The sequence below is a fragment of the Mytilus californianus genome, unplaced genomic scaffold (genome assembly GCF_021869535.1).
Source record: "Mytilus californianus isolate M0D057914Y unplaced genomic scaffold, xbMytCali1.0.p SCAF_13, whole genome shotgun sequence".
Classification (NCBI taxonomy): Eukaryota; Metazoa; Mollusca; class Bivalvia; order Mytilida; family Mytilidae; genus Mytilus; species Mytilus californianus.
In genome coordinates this window covers 7,300,221-7,314,218 of record NW_026262615.1, presented here as the reverse complement: position 1 = coordinate 7,314,218, position 13,998 = coordinate 7,300,221, and the positions used below count along the sequence as shown (strand labels likewise).

Here is a 13,998-nt window from a genome sequence, read left to right as displayed (position 1 = left end):
GCATTAGCATGAATTCTAAATGAATACCAAAATATATGTAACATTAGATTAGTGACAATCGGCTGAACAGGTGTACCCACTGGAGGTTCCTTTAAGATGTGAATTTAAGAATAAGTAAGTATTTGTTTATTAAAAGCAGAAAACGAATATCAAACAAAACGATTTTGACATACATGTACTCATAGAAAAAATAGATTTTTTTTCTCTCTCTAATATTTTGATGGTGTTTCTGTTTTATTCATGATGTTATGGTTGGTAAAATTACCTTTGTATATCTAAAACAAATGTAAACGACTGGTGTTCTCCAAACAAACAAAACACTCTTAAACCTTTGGCCTAGCTTGTATTTGATACATGTATCTTGTTGTGTGTAAAATTATCGAAATCTGTGAAAGTATTGGTAAGAGTCTCACATTTTTTCTATAGTTAGGAAATCTATATTTGATTATGTCAGTTTTCCGACAATGATACGGAACTTTTTCTTTACATCAAATATTCGAATGTCTTCTTTATTGCCACACATTTGTTCATTAATTACAATGATATTGTAAAATTTCGTCGTTGCTGAATGATGAATGCAAAGTGATTATCACAGACGCTATGGGCATGCAGGGGCGGATCCAGAACCTCGATATCTGGGGAAAGGGGGGGGGCACCATGAAACCAAAATTAAATATTTGTTAAGACATGTATGTATGTATGCGAGTGAGTGGTGATGGTGTGTGTGGGGAAAGTGGTTTTCTTTCTACTCTTTGATCTGCCAATCATTCTCTATATATTTGGCGCCCATTTTTCTTCTCCTACAATCTTTACTTTTTGAGCATTATTCTAATCTGTGAACCCCATTTATACCCTCATTCACGGTAACCCTTTTATACCCTCATACATCAGTGGTAATTGATACAAGTAAAACATACTTATATTACTGTATTATGATATAAAGTAGGTCTATAAAAGTAGCATTTTATAAATGATTAGTATTAGGCACTGATCATTCATATTTTGTGGAGGGGGAAGGTATTTTTATTAAAACAAATTGTTGGTTTCCATTTAAAATAAGGGGAAAAGAAACACGACATTCAGTTTTAAAAAATAAATGTTTCTGTATGTTAATGAAAAATGTATCTTGTTGTTTAATAAAGTCCGAGAAAGATATATTCCCCAGAAACCGTATACAATGTGAGTGTTTGGTAATAAAGGCATATCTCATACGGATACCAACATTATTGACACTAAACATCTATGTGTACCTATTCTTTAAAGACCGATTCGTTGGAAGATTTCATTTGTTAATCAAACCATGGAAGTATTCCTTTTACTTCCATGATCAAACTTAATCCCACTGCTTAATCCTGTAATATTGTATTAGAAACCAATAGACATATTCGTATTTCAAGCAGCATGTACATGTAGTTTACATAAATGCTTTTGGATATAGGCATTACACATAGGTGTCATTATTTACTCACCCATTGATAAGTTATTATAAATCACGCATGTTGAAGCTGGGGTTAATTAACGGCCAGTTGAGGAAGTCAAATCAAGCTGTAACTTAATCTCCGATCTAGATAAGAAGATTCAGTAGCAATAAATTTATGTTTGAACATTTTTTGGTGACCATGACTGGGGGAGGGCACGTGCCCCCTGCGCACCCCACCCCACCCCCGCTAAATCCGCTACTGGCATGGATCACTTTTTCGTTTCGTTTTTTCTTCATTATAACTGTAGACTGTAGATTACACAAAACCGTTTACGGGATGTATTATGGTGTAGCGTTGTCCGTCTGTCCGTCTGTCGTCGACATGTCGAACAATAACGCAAAAACGCTTTAACCAATTTGCATGAAACTCAGTTTGGTGATTTTTTTTTATATCTATTGACGTGAGCTCCTTTTCGATTTTCATAAATTTTCGATTTTTACTTTCCGAGTAATCGAGTTTTATTCATTTAAAAGGGGGATTTTCCAGTTTTCGGACAATAACTCAAAAGTGTTTTGAGCAGTTTTCATGAAACTATGGTGAATTGTTTAAATCTATTGACGTGAGTTCCCTTTCGATTTATATAAATTTTAGATTTTACGCTTCCATTTTATGGGGTTTTATTCATTAAAAAAGGGGGATTTTCCAGTTCTCGGACAACAAAACAGAAGTGCTATATGCAATTTTCGTGAAACTTTGGTTTATTTCTATTAAATTACCTCCTTTAAGTTTTCTTTTTTTTTTCATAAATTTCTGATAAAACATTTAAAAGTTATGGAACATTATTCTTTGAAAAAGCAACGGGCGTATCGTGCGCTCATGGCGCAGCTCTTAATTTATTGCTTTCTTTGTCACATCGAATCTTTCATCTATCTGAAAGTTTAATATGGGTTTTATGGAAATTATACATGCAATATTAACTTTCAACATATACAAATACTCACCATATTTCTAGTTCTGTATACACCCCGTTCGTATTTGATACTTTCAAAAAAAATATTTATTTTCCTACTAAAATTGTGGATCTCTTTATAGCGCCCGTAACGCATGTTTCGTATATTGAAGAAAAACGTGTCATATCAGTTAAATTTACAATTAGTTTAAACATATTTTATTTACTCAAAGTAAAATGGATTGGACACAAGTAAACCATACTTATGAAGTCCGCTCCGAATAACAATAAATTACAATACAATATTAATGTGAGCATGCAATAATTCAGAATATACAATACTATAAGAGTCTATCTATTGAAAAAAAAAGATAAAACAATAATAACGGAAAAATTGGTAATGATGATGAGGATGATGACGTGAATGTACCGCAAATACACTATTAGTATCATATAACAAGAAATCTCTCAGACCTTTTAATAAACTCGAATACATGTTTAAATATATTGACGTTTTGTTCATACGAAAGGTTTGGATTACCAGATGTTAGTAACTTAACATTTGATATAAGGTCATCAGGGAGCCATCTTAGATTGTTCATCAAAATTTCTCTCTGGTGTGTATATAAAGAACAGTCGAAAAGGAAATGGTGTACAGTCTCAATGTTGTATTTACAAAAACAAGATGGGTCAGAAATTATATTGACTCTAAACAAGTCATAGTTCAAGAAAGATGAATAGCATCTGAATTGTGTTAGAATCATATTTAGTTTCCTCGGTCCATATGAATAGTGCTTCGGTACATCTTTATTTATAGTATTTAGCCTTTTTAATTGGATTTTAAATTTTGAGATAGAGTCTGATTTTCGAAGGGACAAATCGGTATGATTCCATAGTCTAATAGTTGATGGTATAAAAGATTCTTTAGTAAGGGATAATCTACAAAAGGGAACAATAATATCATTGCCATTTCGCAAGGGATATACAGTTGTGCTCTGTACACTGGGTGGAACTAGATTACATAGATAATCCGGAGCATGTTTGTATTGAATGTTATAAAACATTTGTAATTTTCGTCTTTTCCTCCTGTCAGCTAAAGTTTCCCACCCAACTTCCTCATACAGATTTTCAGATTTTGTAAATATAGGCAAACCAGTAACTATTCTAGCAGCTTCTAGCTGCAGACTTTCAAGTTTATTAGCATATCCTATCCCACAATTATCCCAAACCTCAGTTGCATATTCAAAAATTGGTCTTATAAATACTATATAGAGTTTTTCTAAGTTTTTCCTACAAAGTTGATACTTGATTTTTCTCAGTATATTTAAATGTTTCGTTACACTAATAATCAAATTGTCTATATGGCTTTTCCACCGAGCATCAGAGCAAAACGTTACCCCAAGGTGTTTGTGACATTTTGTAATAGGAATTTCTTTGTTATTTAAGCAGAATTTTAGATCTGGAGCGTCATTATTTGAAAAAATCATTATTTCTGTTTTGTCTGGATTAAAGGACATAAATTTACAATCTTTTAACTTGACCTCGATTTTGAGGTTACTGTATATATTTCTTATTTCCTTTACCAGTTAATCTTCGGCATAATGAATTGTACGTTGGAAAAAGTAAATGTACTAACTGTTTTAATTTTACTGTTTTGTAATTGTGTTATTGGCAAGGATCCAAATTGTTCTGATTATAACAGTGTTGAATCTTTTAAGGGAGAATTCCTTGGAAACAAACAAGAGGCCCTACTGGAGAGAATACTTTAGATCGAAAAGCAACTTCAGACCTGTCAACATAACAATGCCGTTATGGAAGAAAGAATTCGCAAATTAGAGGATAATGAATATGGTAGATACTTTAAAGATTAGTTAAAAGTGTATGTATGAGTGGGACGTTAACAAAAAGAACAAACTTAAAACAAAACTGAACAAACAAAAACACAAACAAAATTGTTAGTTGTATTAAATAACTTTGTTATTTTCTTTAATTGCAATGGTTCTCATTGCTTGTCATGAATTATCGCTCCTTTGTTCTTTTGTGTAGTTTTATTTTTGTGTTTATCATAAAAAATACCAGTAGTTCAATCCACCATGTTTTACTGGCGTAACACAAAAACACGTGTATACCAATGCCAAAAAAGTCAAAAGTCTGTGTGGACCATATACCTATAAACCAATTTGCCACTGAGGTCCATAAAAAGTTGCACTGAGTTTATGTACATACAGATATCATTTTGTTTAAACAAAAAAATATATGTATTAAAAAACATTTCCGTATTACAAGTCGGTGAGAGGTCCTTTACAAATTCTACGTTTTACATTGTAAATTCAATGTATATATTACTGAAACAACGAGCAAAATAAAGAGACGCGGGATATTTTCCAATGAAACAACTAGCAACATTAGACCAAAGAAACAGATTTTTAAAAAAACAACAAAAAAACTACAACGTTCATTTTGCCCCCCTTTTTTTTCTTTGCTTGCTGTTTGACATTTCTTATTAAACAAATAACGGTTATACTGCATGACTTATATACATATTGACAGATTCTGAAAGAGGCCTTAACCGCCCTGTTCGTGCAACCACTCAAGTTGCTTTCCATGCCAGACTGAAGAATGACCTTACTTCTATTGGTATGAACCAACCAATTGTCTTTGATGACGTAACGCTTAACAATGGAAACGCATATAATTCAGGAGATGGAATTTTCATCACACCGGTAGCTGGAGTTTATGTTTTTGCATTGAGCATTATGGTGGTTCGAGAACATCATATTCATATAACCTTAGCGTCGACAGACGGCGTGATTGGTGACATATACGTAGATGACGGACAATTTACCTTCAACTCGGCATCAAATGTGTTCCTGGCCAGGTTGAATAAAGGTGTTCATGTATGGGCAAGGAAAGCCGAAGCGAACGGAAATTTTCTTCATGGCGGCTTTTCGACAATTTCAGGATTTTTGTTGTTTGAATAAATTGATCGCTTTTTTTTCATATTCAAAAGACTTTAAAATGCTTATGTATCTCTATTTATTTCACATACGACGTTTTTGAAAACATTGTTCAATATTGGAATGAAAAGTGGTATACTATAGTACATGTATGTCAGTGAGAAACAACAACACTAGTTCACCAACAGGACATTTCAATATAGAAATTAAATGATGTAGTATGATTGCCAATGAGACAGCAAACCACCAGAGATCAGGACGTAGATGTAATCAACTAAAGGTCACAGTACGGTGTTAAACATAGACAAACTGTTTAGACAAACTGTATAGACAGACTGTATAGACAAATTGTACAGACAAACTGTATAGACAGACTGAATAGACAGATTGTACAGACAAACTGTATAGACAGACTGTATAGACAGACTGTATAGACAAACTGTATAGACAGACTGTATAGACAAACTGAATAGACAGACTGTATAGGCAAGCTGTATAGACAGACTGTATAGACAGACTGTATAGACAGATTGTATAGACAGACTGTATGGACAGACTGTATAGACAGACTGTATAGACAAACTGTATAGACAGACTGTATAGGCAAACTGTATAGACAGACTATATAGACAAACTGTATAGACAGACTGTATAGGCAAACTGTATAAACAAACTGTATAGACAAACTGTATAGACACACTGTATAGACACACTGTATAGACAAACTGTATAGACAGACTGTATAGACACACTGTATAGACAAACTGTATGGACAAACTGTATATACAGACTGTATAGACAAACTGTATAGACAAACTGTATAGACAGACTGTAGAGACAAACTGTATAGACAGACTGTATAGACAGACTGTATAGACAAACTGTATAAACAGACTGTATAGACAAACTGTATAGACAAACTGTATGGACAAACACGAAATCGTCCAAACTCTAGTGAAGCAAATACAAAAAAGTTATCATTAAATAACTTCTTAAAAAATGTAAAAAAAAACCAACAAAAAACGACGAAAAACAATATGACGACGAGAATCCCAAACCGCCTAAAGGACTGGTATGATTACTACAGTGGGCCAACTAATTTTCCTGAGGATTAGGCTCTCCTTACATGTAGCTTTTCAGATTGTGAAATAACAAAAACGTACAAATAAGTCGAAAATAGGACAATGCAGAGATGAACATGATATCGTGTTAATGAATGCAAAGTTACTTAATACTTTATCTCGGTGCTGATTCGAAGTTCTGCTCTCATAGTGTGACATCGCTGATATGTTCTGCTAGCACATGTATTGTGACAGCGCCGAAAAATTCTGCTCTTACACTGTGACGTCACTAGAAAATTTTATCCTTACATTGTGACGTCGCTTATATTTTCTGTACTCATCAATTCGTTAAACGAGAAGTAGGGAGTATTGAACAAGATGATAAAGGTGCCGGAAAGTACGATAATGTGAAACACTTTAATATCAGCCTGTGAACTTCAAAGTAGATTCCATACAGTTACGCGAAGAATGAATATTGTCTTTATCGGTACTTACATTGATTTTTTTTTAATAAATTAAAACACATACATTAATACATATTGCTATACAGTTATGAAGGTTTATGCTCCTACATCAGGCTACGATGTTTTATTCTTGTATTACACAAGGTCGTGCTCTTCTAAAACTTTACACTAAATCCGTTAGATGTGTAATGATTGCTATTTAAGTCTGAGAAACTGTATATATTCACTAGTAGTAATTGGCTTTGAACTAGCTTTTGGTGATTGTGAGTACTTTGTCGGTACTTTGTGTCTTTTGTCTTTTTGTTAGTGTTCGATTATGTTTTGTGTCGGTCTAATAAGTCAAGTCATTTCTAGTATTTTTAGTTTTGAAATAAAACTGTGCACCGCTGTCCTATGTAGGCTAATTGGTGGAGATTTGAGAGTTCACAATCATGTTTGCATGTAATCCCGCAACATTCGGTAAGCCGGTGCCTGTGCAAATTAATTCAGGAGCCTGTAAATGGATGGTTGTCTTCTGTTGCTGCCTGCTACAGTTGATGTTTTGTTTTTCATTGTTTCACATTTTGCCATGCTGGGCTCGTTTATTGCTTTCCTTACTATGTATACGGTAAATGAGTTTTGCTTATTGTTGAAGGCTGTGAAGCAATCTATTGTTGCTTACATTCATTTCACTGGTCATTGCAGTGGTGGATAGTCGTCTCATTGGCAAATATACCATATCTCCTTATATTTACATGTGCTATTTAATATATACGTTAACGAGAATCTTACCAATGACACATAAAAAAGACATCTAGAAATTAGCAGATTATATTCCACAAAAGACAAGTGTATTCACAATATTTAGTGCCCCTTATGATCCTTATAAACAACAATGTGTCGTGTCCTTAATCACTATGAGTCTAGAAAAGTTACCAATGGATTGAACAGAGACTATCCTTGGACATATCTGCCATTAACACCAAACTCCGTAAAATAAATGAAAAGAAAATCAATATAAAAAAGGACAGCAGGGAACAGTAATTTTAAGCTTGCCTTTGAGATTTTGTCGAGCCGAAACAGTTACACTGTGTTTATACCAGCATTCATTCATTATCTTATATTACTCAGTAATACAGTGCATGACAGGTGTTATTAATGTGTTAACAATATATAGGAACATGCGATGAAATCTTGAGTAAATAAAACGGTGACGCAAGATGACATAACATGATGTATTAGTGATATATATAGTTTCATCACTTGATGCTTAAGTTAACTAATATCTTAAGCTTGTGATATGCGATGAAGTCTTGATGTATTAGTGATATAGTGACGAGTTGGTGTCTTAGTAATACGGTGACACCAGTTGGTGTCAGTAATACGTTGAAAGTGGTGTCAGTAATACGTTGAAAGTGTTTCCTACAGTTTCTCTGCATACAATTAGTGAAACTAATATCATAATCTCATGACATAGCGATGATGTTTTGAGTAGATAATACGGTGACACAAGATGACATAGCATGATGTTTTAGTGATATAGTGACACCACTTTATGATTTAGTAAACTAATATCATAATCCTGCGACATGCATGAGATGATATCTAGATAAAACAATGACACAAACAGTCTGATTAAAATCAGCCCCCACTATACACTTGCAGTTATCTCTTAATTCTAATGCAATTCTTTTGTATCAATGGTTCTGATTGGATGGGGGCTTTTACGCAAGTGTATAGTGGGGCCTGGTTTTAATCAGGCTGTGACACAAAATAATGTTTTAGTAATACCGAGACATCAGTTGATGAGATGATAAATTAGTGGTATTGTGACACTATCTGATGTATTAACAATATGGTGATACCAGTTGAGGTCTTATGTACAGAATCATATAGTTATTTCGTACCATAATCATTTCGTACCACCCATTTCGTACCATAACAAAAACCATTTCGTACCATAACCATTTCGTATCACCCATTTCGTACCATATGGAAGATTATAATGTATACCATTTCGTACCATATGGAAGATTATAATGTATACCATTTCGTACCATATGGAAGATTATAATGTATACCATTTCGTACCATATGGAAGATTATAATGTATACCATTTCGTACCATATGGAAGATTATTGTTTACCATTTCGTACCATATGGAAGATTATAATGTATACCATTTCGTACCATATGGAAGATTATAATGTATACCATTTCGTACCATATGGAAGATTATAATGTATACCATTTCGTACCATATGGAAGATTATTGTTTACCATTTCGTACCATATGGAAGATTATTGTTTACCATTTCGTACCATATGGAAGATTATAATGTATACCATTTCGTACCATATGGAAGATTATAATGTATACCATTTCGTACCATATGGAAGATTATAATGTATACCATTTCGTACCATATGGAAGATTATTGTTTACCATTTCGTACCATATGGAAGATTATAATGAATACCATTTCGTACCATATGGAAGATTATTGTTTACCATTTCGTACCATATGGAAGATTATAATGTATACCATTTCGTACCATATGGAAGATTATAATGTATACCATTTCGTACCATATGGAAGATTATAATGTATACCATTTCGTACTATATGGAAGATTATTGTTTACCATTTCGTACCATAAGGAGGATTATAATCTATACCATTTCGTACCATATGGAAGATTATAATGTTTACCATTTTGTACCATATGGAAGATTATTATGTATACCATTTTGTACCATATGGAAGATTATAATGTTTACCATTTCGTACCATATGGAAGATTATAATGTATACCATTTCGTACCATATGGAAGATTATAATGTATACCATTTCGTACCATATGGAAGATTATTGTTTACCATTTCGTACTATATGGAAGATTATAATGTATACCATTTCGTACCATATGGAAGATTATAATGTATACTATTTCCTACCATATGGAAGATTATTGTTTACCATTTCGTACCATATGGAAGATTATAATGTATACCATTTCGTACCATATGGAAGATTATTGTTTACCATTTCGTACCATATGGAAAATTATAATGTTTACCATTTCGTACAATTGTATGCTTTTTTTATATGTATTCATAATTCAGTACTGAAGGTTAGTTTTCTATGTTTAATTGCCTACTATTTGATAGAATGTGCGTACAGGAAACTTCCTGATTGGAGATGAGAAAAGAACCCGAATTTAGTTAAAACTAACAACATAAGCTTAAGAAATAGACATATACAAGTACCATTCTAAAACGAATTATCAGAGACTATTAAAATTATTATATACAGTATGCTTTACGTAATTTTAAAATATACACCAGTATATATAATATTTTATACATTTCATTATATATATACAACCATTTAATCACTAGACAACATATAAAAACACTAGATATATATAAAACATATTTATAAAAACGAACTGAGTCAGTATAAGGGAAATTGCCTATTAAAACAAAATTTTCAAAAAACAAATTCCATACTAATATTCCCATTCAAAACTGAATATTTTTCATGTACCAAGTATGATATGGTAAAGTTCAATTTTCATGTGGAACGAAATGATACGAAATGATACAGCATTTTTCCCATATGGTACGAAATGGTAAAGCATGTTTCCATATGGTACGAAATGGTAAATCTTTTTTTCCATATGGTACGAAATGGTTTATGTTCATGGTACGAAATGGCAAATTCAGGGTACCAAATAGTAAATTTTGGGTATGAAATGACTGGATACCGTTATACAGTAGCATGAGGTAATGGCATAGTAAAACAGTGGTACAGGATAATATTCTAGTATAATATGGTGACACCAGTTGAGGTGTTAGTAATACGGTGACACAAGATGCATTGATGATATGTGACGAGTTTATCTTTCAATAATATGGTGACACGAGATGTTATCTTAGTTATATGGTGACACCAGTTGATGTCTTCGTAACATGGTGACACAAGATATGTTGGTGATACAGTGACACGAATTTTTGTCTTAGTAACAAGGATATAAGAGTGATGTCTTAGTATTATGGTGACAAGATATGTCGTCTTAATAATGCGGTGACATGAGTTGGTATCTGAATAATATGGTGACACAAGTAGGTGTCTTAGTAATATGGTGACACCAGTTGGTGTCTTAGTATTATTGTGACACCAGCTGGTGTAGGTAATATGGTGAATAATTTTGTTGCTTCAAATGTTCTTTTTTAAAAACAGATCTATAAAGGTATGAAAAGATTGTCAAAAGCAGCAATTACTCCTATAAGTAATAGACTGGTATTTTCCCCCATGTTGACATTTAAGTAGGTTTTGCCTGTTGAACATTTATGTTTCCTACAATATTTCTGTATATAAAATAGTTGCCACAAAAAAACCCACAGATATGGGTAAAATCTTCATTGAAGGGCAATAATTTCTATAAGAAGTCAATTGACTATTTCAGCAATGTTGACTTATTTGTAGACAAAATTGACAAAAATTGTCATTCAAGGGGAAGTACTGTTTTAAAATATTAAATGAATTTGTCTGACATGTTGACTGATTAGTAGATCTTGCCCTGCTTATATATGCATTCATTTGCTCTCTATTAACTTTTAAAGTTTCTGTAAAAAACAAAACTATGGGTAAAAATTGTTAATAAGGTCAATACCTCCTTATTATAACCTGTAGCATGACAACTTCTGCAATGTCGACTGTTTTGTAGATTTTGTCTTGCTGATCTTTTTTTTTTATATTATCAAGTTCTCTCTCTATTTTATATAGTTCTACAAAAAAACTAAACAAATGGCAAAGTTGTCATTTAATGGCAATAACTCATTTAACATGTTTAAGGAGTCCACTGATGTCGTTTGCCATGTTGACTTCTTTTATTTAAAAATTGTTTAATCTGTTAAATATAAACATGATAAAGTCTATTATTAAATATAAAATATATCATTTTTTCCTAAAGTCAGCATACACTGAACCTACATTTCCAGTGGTCACAAAACTTGGCATGTAAAGAACATAGTAATAAAGCAAAGACTCTAATCAAGGAGCAAATAAAAAAAACTGATAGCAAAATTACAAGTTATTTCAATTTATTTAGTTCACTGGCAACTCCTCGTAGCCATATAGCTATTTCAGCAGACTGGTCATATTTGTCAATTGGTTCAAAGTCTTTACCAAACAAACCATTTTCCATTTGAATTGACAGTAAAAATTCACAAATTCTGATTGCCATTTCTTTATATTTCTCATTTTTTGTTTCTGTCGCAACCAGTGCAGCGGCATAGGCTACTTTATGACTAAAACTAAACGAAAATATGCTTTCGTGACAAGTCAGAGCAAAGTCTAAGATTTGAACAGCACTGTCAAGAAATCGTGTATCCTGTGTTGCTTGGTACAACTTGGTCATAAAAATACCATGGTAACCAAGAAAGAAATAAAGTTGATTTGGACTTTCCTTTTTGATTTTATAAAAAGGCTCCATATTGTCAGGAACAACTGTAAGCAAGGAACCAGTCTTAGCAGACATGCGTAGCAATAATTCTTTTTCAATGTCAGGCTGTGCTTTAATGAAATTAAGTAACGTTTCCCCACAATCTTTAGCAGTATTTATATCTGAAATATAAATTAATTGTTGGTAAAATGATCAAAGATCATACATGTGAATTCAATTTAATCTAATATGCTTAGAAAACAAATTTCCATTATCTAGTTTGCTTTGAAATATTTAACAGAAATTACCAATTAGATTGATTATAATTTATATATCAACCAAATATGTTCTGATTTATAAAATATAAATTATAATATGATGCTCTACATGCCACATTTGAATTTACAATCAGTTAATTGTTTTTTGCACAAAGTTGGGGATAAAGATGAATATTTCTATGGTGACTCTTTCACCTTTGATATTCTATAAAGAACAAATAATAAAACTTGAAGGGGAGAACACCAAACGACCACCATATACATTTCCATTTTGTTTTTCTCAATTATTTTACAATTAACTTTGTGAATTTAAATGCAGTTCCATGTTAGATAGCTTTATATTTGTTTGTCTGTTTTTTTAAGCCATGGTTTTGTTTGTTTTTTTAATCTTACAGTTTTTGACAGCACCAATGTCTCTTATTTATAGACTGTCCATGGTTTTAAAAATAAAGGGAGATTTTTTACTTCATACTCATTGTTGGGCTATGATATGTAGAACATGAGATGTGGTCAAGGCTATAACAGACAGGAGATGAGATGTAGTCAAGAATCTTCCCAGAGTTTAAAGACCATAGATAACCTGTTTATCACTATTTTCCATTCTCAGCCAAGTAGCTTGATTTGGAAATTATCACACAAAAAGATCAAAGCAAAATTTAAGAAAATAGCAATAATTTGTTTTATTATCAACAAGGGACGGAAATAAATATATTCAAGAGGTAGCCCAGCCAATATTCAAGAGGTAGCCCAGCCAGTATTTTTGGTAGCCCAGTGTAATATGATTACGAATAATAATGTGGAAAAAATTAGCAGCCCAGCTCAATTGATGGGACCACAGACTGCTAAGTGCCTGCAAGTTTCCTTCCCTGTAAACTATAACTGACAGTCAAGCCGACTAAATCTGGTATTAGCTTTTACAAGAGAAATACAATAAAAGAAGAATGTGTCTGTGGACAAGAATGCCCCTGCTCAAGCTTCAAACAAACGAAATCGGGAGGGACAGACGGAAAGTTGGAAGGATGGAAAGACGGACGGCCAAGGGTTACACTTAATGCCCCAGTCGCCTACAGCGGGGGAATAAAAAGAGGTTTATACTAATAAATGTTATCTATATCCTAACTTTACCTCCCATATAAAGTGAAAGTAGACCAAAATGTGCTGTAGACAGACAGTCCATAGTAGATTCCTCTGTAATCTCTGAAAACTTTTCTGTTACACAGACTGCTTTCTTTTCTGTGTTATAGAAAGTTTTGGAAAAATTATATGCTGGTACTGAAATATCAAATCTGGAAGGAGAAATAGAACAGTTCATTGTATTATAAAAATTTTTTTATTTTATATAGGCATTTTTTGCCATACTTATAAAAACAATGGACATAACGTAGAAATTATAATAATATCTATCATTTTAAAAGTTAGGTAACAATAAAAATTTT

The 13,998-nt window shown here is 32.6% G+C and overlaps 1 protein-coding gene across 6 annotated transcripts in view; it reads right to left on the bottom strand.

The window, feature by feature from the left end:
* Positions 1–11,646: 11,646 nt before the first annotated feature.
* Positions 11,647–13,998, bottom strand: part of LOC127723087 (uncharacterized) — a 74,879-nt gene continuing 72,527 nt past the window's right edge. For all 6 annotated transcript variants that reach the window (XM_052229533.1, XM_052229532.1, XM_052229531.1 and 3 more), the window contains 2 exons: positions 13,688–13,848; positions 11,647–12,466 (listed from right to left, as the gene is read on the bottom strand). In XM_052229533.1, coding sequence (XP_052085493.1) covers positions 11,934–12,466; positions 13,688–13,848 — 694 coding nt within the window. In that variant the 3' untranslated portion in view covers positions 11,647–11,933. The remainder of the gene's footprint in view (positions 12,467–13,687; positions 13,849–13,998) is intronic.